We start from the raw sequence: 11,188 nt of genomic DNA on the forward strand, positions 1-11,188 counted from the left end.
GGAAAGGGGAAAGGGAGAAGGGGGAAGGGGAAAGGGGGAAGGGGAGAGGAGGGGAAGGGGAAGGAGAGGAGAGGGGAGGGGAGGGGCGTCCTCTCTGCATCCCCCTTACATTCGTGTGTTACTGGTCTTGTTGATAATGACTGCCTTCCCAGTTTGGTCAACATTATGGTCCATGCCAAAGTAGGCGGCCACGCGGTGCAGCAGCATCCTGTGGTACGAGGTCATCTGAGGGAACTTCTTAAACTGATTGCTGAAAGCAAGGAGGAAAGGATCGGAGCTCAGGAGGCTTTGAAACAGGCAATAATCAGACCCCGAAATAGAGAGGGAAAGGGGGGAGCCCTGACACCTCAACCAGCTCCAGATGAGAGCAGAGCCGGGGCAGGACTCAGCGCAACGGCCTCAGGCTGTGCCAGGAGCACTTGGATTGGAGATGAAGAGGGATTTCTGAACGACCACTTACTTGCTATCGCTAATAAATTCCAGAATCTCCTGTTCTAACTTTAGCAGCATCATTCTATCCCTGCCAAAAAAAAAGGGGGAAATCACCTTGAAAGAGAGCAAAGCACAGATCCTCGCTGCCCGCCTCCCTGCAGCAGCGCAACTCGCAGGCAGCCCCAACTCCACACGTCTTCCACAGCAATGAACTACAAAGCTCCTCACTTCCTTCCCAATTTCAATGCTAACAGCGCTCGGCTTTCAGTCGTACCGAATCTCAGCTCCACTGCAGCGACCCCAGCTTTGCTGCTCCCACGCCAGCGCTCGGTTTGGTTACGTTTACTACTGACACAGCAGCAGCTCCTTTGGAGGTGATGTTTGATGGCCATTTCCCCAGCGGGCTTTAAGGTGGTCAAGATTACCTCCTGCTTGCCTTCAAACAAAGCCTTCCTCTCTCTGCCCCTGCTCAGCACAGGGCAGGTTCTGATTGCCACATAAAGCTGCACGCACTGAGCTCTCGCTTCCCTGCCCTCCCAGGCCACACGGCCGCACACAACCAGCACAGCTCAACCGACGCAGCATCGCCCGCCGCTCCCCCCTTCACCCCATCACCAGGATCTCCTTTCACCAACCCATGACCTACCTCGGGTTTTTTTTCAGTGTATTTACTAAAAACTCATGCAAATCTATGCCGGTGGAGTCCGTGTATTCCTGGCTGGAATCTGAAACAACAACAGCAGCAGAAGAGATGAACCGAACGCTGCAGCGCAACGGGTTGGAGGAGGCATCTCTCAGCAGGGACTGCATGCATGAGAGCCGCGCTCCCACAGCGCTGCACGAGGCCCCGTGAGGAGTCCAAGAAAGGAAACCTCGTCCCCCAAAGCTGTTCAGAGGACGCTCAGCACAGCCCACGCTGCTGCAAAAGGCCCTGCAAGTGCAGCGCGCCGTGCTCTGCCATAAATAAGCCACTGCTGCTCCTTTCATCCTGCAGGCTATCTGAACACAGAGCCCAGCGCCTCTGCTCTTCCCCTTCCCTGGAACCCTTTGAATCTTAGGGGTGACTGCAGGGAAAAGGAAACCAGCAAACCAGCGCTTGAAATCAAAGCTGCATCGGAGCAGCTGCCCTCTCTTCAAATGGGATTTTAAGGTGCAATTTGCTCCCCAGATTGAACGTGCATCTTTTAGCCGTTCCTGCGCCCCAAAATCAAACAGCAGGGTGACAGGGCAGAAATCCAGCTCACCTTGCAACCCTTTGCTTTGGCACCTGTGGCAGGCGTTTTGAAAAGCAAAACTGCACTGAAACCACGAGTCTCCAGAGCGGGTCCTGGCTTCGCACCCCAAACACACCGAGAGCCTGCAGGGCTGCAGGGCACGGGGCAAACACACAGAGCCTCCCCCCCTATGAAGGATGCTATGGAGGTGATGCGTTCCTGCCACCATCAGAGAGGGGACCCCTCTGCCACCACTGCCCCCAGAACCCTGCAGCCAGGGCAGATAAGACCTGCTGTGTTCACAAGAGCACCTGACCTCGAGACAGCATCTTCCTTGGTGCCTTGTCTTTACTCTTCTCTTTCTCTTCTTTCTCAGCCCCATCTCTCGTGGACTTTTCCTCTTCCTTGTCGGAGGGGCAGCTCACACGCAGCTGAATGATGTCCTGGAACAAAACCAAGCACGGCGCTCTGAGTCGCCCAGACTCGGTGCTGCTGGGGTGGAGCTGCTGGCGTGGAATGCACGCGGTTCAGGCTCTGCTCTGCCCCCGCTCTCCTTCCATGAGAAGATCTGATGGGACTCAACAGCGTTTGCCACTGCTGGACACCTGCCTCGTCCAGGATCTAAGCTACGTGCTTCCCTGTTGAGGGCTGATAACATTCTGTTACACTGTGGACTGAGGAGCTCTTGCACCACTACAGCACGACTCCAGTCTGGAAAGAGAAAGGGCGCGAGGGCTGCAAAAAGCCTATGAGGTGTGATGGGTGGCTTTTGTGCTGCACAGAGCTCCTGGGGCCTCCTGTCTGCCCCTCTCCTGAGCTGCAGCTGCCCAGCAAGGCTGCAAGCTTGCCCTGCTCCACAGGAAGAAACTGAAGGCCAGAAGGCTTGTCAAAGCTGACATCGGATAACCTGCTGCTAAAGTCCAAGCCAAAACCAAGTGACAAAGCACCAGCCTTCACACCAGCTGATCCTTCAGCTTCTTTCTGCCTCTATCAGGAGCCCCTGACGCAGCAGCACGGCTTAAGCAGGCGCCCGGTGAGTTGCTGCAGACAATTCCTGGTGAGAAGGAAGGGCTGTGACTGCACACACAAGCGGTGACGCCAGGGCCGACGCTTCCTTCAAAAGCAGCCCCACGTGGGACCCCTTTGGCTCTCGGAGGTGAAAGATAAACTCTAGAAAGAAGGGGATCCTCTGGGCTCCCACACGGCACAACTCGTCCGGTTCTGGGCCTACCTGGGACTCCAGCAGCCCATCTACAAAGGGGCTGGACGATTCTTCACACACAGCCAAGCTCCTGACCAGCTTAAGCTTTGAATTAGACTGGAAAAGTAAAAGAAAGAGCAAAGTTAAGACACCTCAGCCACGAAGCACGCGCTCGGCTTCATGCCGTCGCACTACCGAGCCGTTCATGCAATCGGCATCAATCAAACTGCTGGAAAGGAGGACGGCAGCGCCAGCACCTCGCAGCACACAGGGCATGCAGACATTTGGAGCCCTGGAGCGACGCAGCTCCTTCCTGCAGCCCTCGATTCAACTTGGAGCCGACCAACGTTGAAGTGCGGAAGCTCCCTGCCTCAATTCATTCCTTCTTTGGCCCCTTCAGCCACGGCAACCCCAGCCCTCCCCTCCTCACCTAAGAGTCAAAACTACCCCCAAAGGACAGAGCGATTTTATCTAAGATACGAGGTGAGAATCGTTGCTGTTCTTCATCGCCAGGCTGTCGTCCAGCTGACGCCCACCCTGACCTGACAGCTTTGGTGATTTTGGGCAACGCAGCAGCGCTCAGTGTAAAATAAAAGCTGTGCTTTCAGGGCTGCTGGCGAGTCACAGAATCACAGAATCACCCGGGTTGGAAGGGACCCCAAGGATCACGTAGTTCCAACCCCCTGCCTGGCAGGGCCACCAAACATCCACATTCAGATCAGGTTGCCCAGGACCCCGTCCAACCTGGCCTTGAACACGTCCAAGGACGGGGCATCCACAACCTCCCTGGGCAGCCCGTTCCAGGGCCCAACCGCTCTCCATGTAAAGAACTTCCCCCTAACATCCAACCTCAATCTTCCCTCCTTCAACTTGGATCCATTTCCCCTAGTCCTGCTGTTGTCAGCCCTTTTGAAGAGTTTACTCCCCTCCTGGGTGTAGGTTCCCTTCAGGTATTGATAGGCTGCAATGAGGTCACCCCGCAGCCTTCTCTTCTCCAGGCTGAACAAGCCCAACTCCCTCAGCCTGTCCTCATAGGGGAGGTGCTCCAGCCCCCTCATCATCTTAGTCGCCCTCCTCTGGACCCTCTCCAAAATCTCTCTGTCTTTCTTGTACTGAGGGCTCCACACCTGGACACAGTAGTCCAGATGGGGCCTCACAAGAGCCGAGTAGAGAGGGACGATCACCTCCCTGTCCCTGCTGACCACCCCTCTCCTGATGGAGTCGACTCACTTGGGTGACAAATGGGAAACAGAAACCGGTCCCATGAGAACCCAGGCGGGATCGGCCATAGGAACAGCCTGAAGAAGAGAGGGATGCCGGAACATCTCCTACCTTGGCTCTTTTTCTGGCGTGCCCGTGGCCTGACGTCCGCCTCTGGAGGAAAAAAGGAAAGAGAAGGCAAAAAGCCTGATGTGTGGCTGTGCAGCATCAGTGCTGCTCGGCGCTGGGAAGCAGATCTCCAGCAGACTGCGCTTCTCAGGCAGAACGAGGAGCTCCGTGCGCCCCGCCGCCACCCCTCCGCGCTCACCTGCGCCTCCTGACGCACGCTGACCTCCTCCCCCCCGTCCTTCTCAGCCTCCTCCTTGCTGGGTGACCTGGATACGTGTTTGGTTTTGCTCACGGATTCCTCAACCACCTTTTTTTCTGACTCCTTCATTATTTCCAGGGACTCCTGCGCCGTGTTGCTGTTGGACATCTTCAGAGCCCTGCGACGCAGCGACGGGCACCTGCCAAAAAGGGGCAGAAGGCTCAGGAAGGAGAGTTTCCAAGCGGAGCATTAACTCTTGCACACCTCGGTTGTCAGTTCTTGCTGCTCCTTTTGTGCACAACAACCCCTGCGCCCTGCCTCCCCCATCAGCCCCAAGTTCAGGATTCTCACCGGGACCCTGAAGTCTTGGGCACAGCTGAACAAAGGCCTGAGGCACACAGAGATGCCCCGCAACTCCTCCTGGTGCAGGCATGCGGCCCTGCAGCTCCTCTGATGCCAAGAAGAGCCTCAGGGCAGCGCTGAGGAGCACACAGAGGAATTTGGGAGGTGACAGCAACCCAATGCTGCAGATGGGCTCTGCCACGCACTGATAACAACCAAAATCCTGCATTCTTTCCCCAGATCGCAGCCCTGCCCTTCTGGCAGGCAGGCAGAGGCTCTTCAATGAGGACACGGCCTCACACCCAGAGATTGCTCAGGTTTCCCCCGGGAAACAGAGTGACACCCCTGTCCTCCCTGTGGCTGCTTATGGCTCCATACTACGGAAAAAACAGGAGCCGAGCCACCGCAGATGAAACCATAATGCTTCCTAATGAAGTTGGGTCTAATTGCACGCTTCTGATTAGCGAGCACACAGCCGCCCAGGGCCCTGAAAGGACCAGGCAGGGCAGGGGGCCTTGCTCTGCTCCCAGCTCCTGCAGGATGTGAGGCTCCCATTCATAACACGGAGCCAGCTGCAAGCCTCAACCAAAGTCAGCCCTCTGGGCTCAGCCACAGCAGCTCTCTTGGAGCTCCAACGAGGGCAAAGCAGCAGAGGGAGGGCTGCAAAGGGGATTCTGCTCCTGAGAGCCACATCTGTGCAGCCACCGCTGGGGCACAGCCTGGTGACAGCACTGCAAAGGGAGAGGGGGAAGCCCACGTTTCAGAGGAGCTCCAACAGCGTTAGGAGACGCAGCTGACGTTCATCAACTTCTTTTATTAATTGCTTTGGCAGAACATGGCTGAAAGTGTCTGATCTCACCAAGATTCATCAACCCTTGGCTCATCTTCATCAACCAATTCAACCTCACCCCCTTTTAACCTGCCGGGCTGTCGGACACAAATCGCGCTCTGCTTTTCCTGCAGCTCCCGGAGCGATTTCTGCCTGCAGTCGCCCTGCAGGAGGCAAAGCAGAGAGGTTCCACCCCTGAGCTGCTGTGGCACCGTGCCCCGCTTGCAGCCCGGGGAGGAAGAACCTTCCTCCTCACACTGCCAAGCAACCTTGGCATCACGGGGGCAAACAGCACCGCTTCTCCTCCCCACGGCCGAGAGCCCAGCGCCGCTCAGCAGCCATTTGTGCGCTGCTCCTCCCGCTGCACTTCCTGCCCCCGGCCGCAGCCCCGGCACGTTTCCTCGCATGCAAAGCTCCAAAGAGAGCTGCCGCGCACTGCCAGCGCGGAGCTTTCCCTTCTGTATGAATGAATCAGCGCCGCTCCCTCAGGACAGGCGTAGGTCGCACGAGGGGGTGGCAGCCGGGAGCCGCAGCGACAGACAGCAGCTTGTGGAGAGGGGAAGTTCAGAGGACTCGGGGTGGGCGGCGCTGAGCCGCGCTGCCAGGGAGGAGACGGGAGATGACGTAGATGCAGCACCGGGGAAGCAAGCGAATCTGGGGCAGAGCAATCGCCCAGCAGAGCTGCCGGAGGTGGGAGAGCTGAGCTGAGCGATCGGGGGCGGAGGGGGCAGCGAGCACCGAGCGCTGCTGAGGGCTGGGTGAAGGGCAACTCCATCCTCAGCTTCCTCCAAAAAGGGCACAGACCAACACGCAGCCCGCGCATTCAGACTTCAGTCTGCTTCAGAGACATCTCTTGACTCACGTCCCCCTCAGCCTCTTCCATAGGTTATTCTTTTTTCTGCTTCCTGAGCTCTCCATGAAGCATTCAATAGGGCAGAGCAGACAGACTTGCCCGAGTCACAGTGCTGTGCTGCCTTCACGGAACATTGAGTCCCACGCTGCAGAAGGCAGCAGCACCCCACTGACAAGGAGGAACCCAACAAAGCCTCAGGCCTCTTTCCAGCCTCAGGCTGGTTCGAAAACACAAAGTAGGCTTGCTTAAAGCCAAACCGGGTCCGATCTCTTGCTAAACAGAGTTACAGCGCTTGGAAGACTCAGAAATAAACATCCCAAGGCGGTGAGTCACTCGTGGGCAGGACAGTCCCACCACACCACGTCGGTGACGGGCAGCCAGAGCCGACTGCCAGCACTGGGAGCTGGGCAAGGAAAGCCGGCGGGCCCGAGGGAGGACGGGAGCCAACAACCCAGCCTGGGAGAGGGAAGCGGGAAAACCGCGGCCCCCTTCTGGAGCGCAACGATTTCGCCTCGCCCCCCGTGCGCGGCCCTGCGGTCGGCAGCAGCGAGCAGGAACCTCCCGCACGAGGAGCGATGCTCTCCCAGCTGCGCGCTGATTGGCTCGCGGCTCAGCCAATCGGAGCCAGAGCTCCATGGCAACCGGCTCTGTCGCCAGGAGCAACAGGGAGAGCCGGGTACCGGCGGCGCCGCGGAGGGATGGGGAGGTGAGAAGCGGCGGGTGCCCAAGGTCCCGGCCTCAGAGCTCCTGTCATCCCGAGGGGCTGCAGGGAGCCCTCTGCCCTCTGCTTTCCCCCGGGCACGGCCGCCGGTGCAGTTTCGAGGTGCTGCAGTACGTCTCCCAGGTACACAAGGGGCTGCAAAAAGGAGGTTTGGTTGTAGGACCAACAGCAGCCGTGCAGCTCCTGAGGTAAATCCTGAGAGATCTTCGGAGGGAACTCCTGAGAGAGGCCCCACACAGGCTCCACAAGCCCCTCCCCATCTGTTCTGGGCAGCACAAGGCTCAATTAAGGGTCCCCAGCACCAATGCTGCCCCTGAGGCCTCAGCCTGAAGGCGAGCACAGAGCCCTGCACACACAGAGCCCCGCACACACAGAGCCCCGCACACACAGAGCCCCGCACACACACACAGCCCTGCACTCACACACAGAGCCCTGCACTCACACACACACACACACACACACACACAGCCCTGCACACACACACACAGCCCTGCACTCACACACACAGCCCTGCACTCACACACAGCCCTGCACTCACACACACAGCCCTGCACTCACACACACAGCCCTGCACACACACACACTCACACACACACACACACACACACACAGCCCTGCACACACACACACTCACACTCACACACAGCCCTGCACACACACACAGCCCTGCACTCACACACTCACACACACAGCCCCGCACAAACACGCACAGCCCAAACACCTCCCCTGGTCTCCAGCTGGAGGAATCCACTCCCTGCCTGGAGCTGGCAGAGCACACGCGCTGTGCAAAGCCCCGCAGCTCCATGAGGGATGCTCGCACTCCGCAGTGGCCTCAGCCCATGCAGGAGCTGCTCCACAACGTTCCGCTCCCCTCTGCTTTTTCCCATCGGCTGCAGGGAAGGATTCGCTCCTCGCTCCCTGCCAGTTCCTATAAAGCAAACGAAGCCCAAAGCACGGAGGCTATGGGTGCGCAAACCCAGCACTGAGTCACTGCTTCCAACCTTAATCCCCACCCCCACGTTACACTGAAGAGGTGAAGGTATGATGCAAAGTTTTGACTTTAGGTGGAAAGAGGGCATAAAACACCTGACACGAACTGGGATGCAGGGCGTGCAGCAACGGCAGCCACCGGTGTGAGAAAGGAGAGCCGGGGCCTCCTGTGCTGCGAGGCGCCCTGCAGACCTCCCAAAATTCGGATGGAAGAAAGGAACCGGCTGCACCAACACCTCGACGGGGGGCGGGGGCTGCAAAGAGGGAATTTTGGATCTCGCTGCAGGAAGTGGCTTTAGGCGCTGCGAAGCGCACAGCAGCTGCCACCTGCAGCCCTGCTGCTCTCACTTTATTTCGGGAGCTGCAGCGAAGCCACACAAGAACCTCTCAGCCCTCAGCGATAAAATCAGGGGAGACAAAACCAGGCGGCAGTTCAAGTGAGAGGAGCACAGGAGGCAGCGCTGTGAATTTTTACAGTGCAAACCCTCTGAGGTGAGAAAGAGAAATGTGGGACAGCCGGAGCTCCCCTCTCCTGTCAGAGCTTCCTGCACTCGCCCAGGAGCAGGGCAGCGCTCCGTGACGTCAGAGCAGTTTCCCAGCAACAGGGAAGGAGGGCTGTCAACCACGGGGGTTTCCTGAAAAGCCAGCACGGAATCCTCCACCTCCTTCCTGCAGTGTCAGATGCGACAGGACAGCACGGAATGGGACTCGTGTCAACTTCCCTCGTTCTGCACGCTCCTCCAGCGCCGTGCCAAGAAGCAGCAGCACTGAAAGTTGGCTGGGAGCATGGATTCCCCGGCCCAGCTCACCACCAAGCCAGCTGCAAACACGGGGTGGCACTGCATGGTGGCACAGCACGGTGGCACAGCACGGTGGCACAGCACGGTGGCACTGCACGGTGGCACAGCACGGTGGCACAGCACGGTGGCACTGCATGGTGGCACTGCATGGTGGCACAGCACGGTGGCACTGCATGGTGGCACTGCACGGTGGCACTGCATGGTGGCACTGCACGGTGAGAGTATGATGGGCAGTGAGCCGTTCCTGCTTACCTGCAGCAGGAGGACCTCGAGGGCTGCTGCCCACACGGGTGCTGGTTTCTGTTCTAAGAGAGCACTGTGAGGAGGTGAGGGGAAGGGCAGCAGGTCTGATGCTCCCACATAAACACCCTGCAGTGCTGCAGGTGGCTGAGACACCGGCCCTAGGAGCAGCTCCTGGCACTGACAGTCAGATGGAGAAATGCTCCTTCAGCACCAGTGTGAGGAGGAGGCAGAGGGAATCCAAACTCCCCGTTCTGCTGAAAGCAAACCCAGTTTGCAGCGAGCTTTTAAACACAGGACGGGGGTATTATGAACACAGGGGGACGAATACAGCACAAGCAGCCCTGCAGAACATCAAACCGAGTAAAGCAAACTCGCTATTTCCTACGGCCAGCCAACAAGCAGCCGCGTTCTTTGACCAACTACCCGGCTTCCAAGCAGCACAGCGCTGAAAGCGCAGCAGCACGGAGCGCTTTGCCTCTGCCAAAGGAAAAGGAGGAGCCCAGAACGAGCCGCACGAAGCCCAGCTCAGGCTGGGAGAGCCGCGAGGGGAACTCCTCGCTACACAGCACAGCGGCACTCAGGGATTCCCCCGCTCCTGCCGGCGCATCTCAGCTCCGCCAAAAGAAAGCTGAGTTCCGGCACCGCGTCCCGAACGGCATCAGAGCTGCGGAGCATCGCGGCGCCGCGCGACGAGGCGGCAGGGCAGCACTTACCGACGTGAGCGACGTCAGCTCCCCATCCCTGCGCCGCCCGCCCGCCGTGCCGCGCTGGGTTTTGCACGGCGGCGGTGAGAAGAGATGCAAAGAGAAGCCTCGGGTCACCGCTGCTCGAGCCCCAGGCATCAGCCGGCTCAGCTCTATCACGGAGCTCACCCTGCGGCGCCGCGCTCCCCGCAGTCACCTGTCCTCTAATCCCCACACAGCCTCCATTGCCTCAGCTGGCTCGGTAGGAACCCGCCAGGATCGCTCTGCTCCCCGCAAGCCCCCAGCCTGCTTCCCCCCCAACGATCGCAGCGCTGTGCCCTGCGGCTCCGAGGCAGAGCGGAGCCCAACTGTGGGGAGGGATGCACAGAGCTCTGCCAATGGCCACATGCACACCCCCTCCTGCTCTCATTCAAACACTTCGGAGGAACCGCCTCCGCAGAGCCCCGAGAAGGCTTAAAGACACAGCATCTTCCTGAGCACTGGGAAGGCTCAAAGACACAGCATCTTCCTGAGCAGCACCAGGCAGGCAGGACGCAATGGCAGGCAGCAGGCTTTGGAGGTGGGTTACGGGCTGCCTTCCTCACTGCTCATGCGGAGCCATCGATGCTCCCAAGGGCTCACGTTCTTTAATGGTTTCTTTGCCAGGCAATGCGGACAGGAAGCAAGAAATGCAGATGAGCCTGGAGAAGTTCTGAACCGCGTTGCAGCTTCGCCCTGCTGAGCCGACCTCCGGCAGGAGGACTCCAGGCTGAGGGCTGAGCAGGATGGAGCTCAGAGCACGGAGCCCCGCGAGCCCATGCAGCACAGCTGCTCCTCGTGGGCTTCCTGCAGCAGCCACAGAGCCGCTCACCGCCAGGCAGCAGCGCTCTGCCCCCGGGAAACAGAGCGGGAGAAGATTTCCTAAGCTGCACCTTTGTCCTCGGATGCATCTTTCTCTTCAGGCAGGGAGGCAGCAGACCCGGCTGGGAGGAGCAGGGCGTCAGCCCCACCAAAGCCCAAACGGCCGCAGCTGGGTGAGAGCCGCAGCTCACTGCCTCGCACACCTGGGCCTCCCCTGCCCAGGGAATGCGTGTGGTTACGCATCCACGCGTTCAGACCGCGCTGCGCTTCACCCTGACGGGTTTCTGTGGCAAGAAATCTGTGGGCACGTTCCAGCAGAAGGGAAAAGCCTCAGCCGGGTGGCGCTGACCCACAGCACCGACGTCTGCGTCAGCCCAGCACAGGGATTCCCCGTGCGCCAGATGCCCAGCAGGAGCAGCACTGCGCCCTGTGCTGAGAGCATTGTGAACAGAGCAGGAAGGCGCCCCTGCCCTTAAAAAAGGGAAGAGAAA

The 11,188-nt window shown here is 59.1% G+C and overlaps 1 protein-coding gene across 4 annotated transcripts in view; it reads right to left on the reverse strand.

The window, feature by feature from the left end:
- The window catches only part of R3HDM2 (R3H domain containing 2), a 14,768-nt gene extending 10,199 nt beyond the window's left edge, over nt 1-4,569 (reverse strand). For all 4 annotated transcript variants that reach the window (XM_042890810.1, XM_042890812.1, XM_042890811.1 and 1 more), the window contains exons 1-7: nt 4,376-4,569; nt 4,180-4,221; nt 2,878-2,964; nt 1,963-2,089; nt 1,079-1,157; nt 461-520; nt 110-250 (exon numbers count right to left, since the gene is read on the reverse strand). In XM_042890810.1, coding sequence (XP_042746744.1) covers nt 110-250; nt 461-520; nt 1,079-1,157; nt 1,963-2,089; nt 2,878-2,964; nt 4,180-4,221; nt 4,376-4,543 — 704 coding nt within the window. In that variant the 5' untranslated portion in view covers nt 4,544-4,569. The remainder of the gene's footprint in view (nt 1-109; nt 251-460; nt 521-1,078; nt 1,158-1,962; nt 2,090-2,877; nt 2,965-4,179; nt 4,222-4,375) is intronic.
- Between the last annotated feature and the right edge of the window lie 6,619 nt (nt 4,570-11,188).

This window comes from Lagopus leucura, unplaced genomic scaffold (assembly GCF_019238085.1).
Source record: "Lagopus leucura isolate 7727_CA_CO unplaced genomic scaffold, USGS_WTPT01 35251-0_obj-0_obj, whole genome shotgun sequence".
Lineage (NCBI taxonomy): Eukaryota > Metazoa > Chordata > Aves > Galliformes > Phasianidae > Lagopus > Lagopus leucura.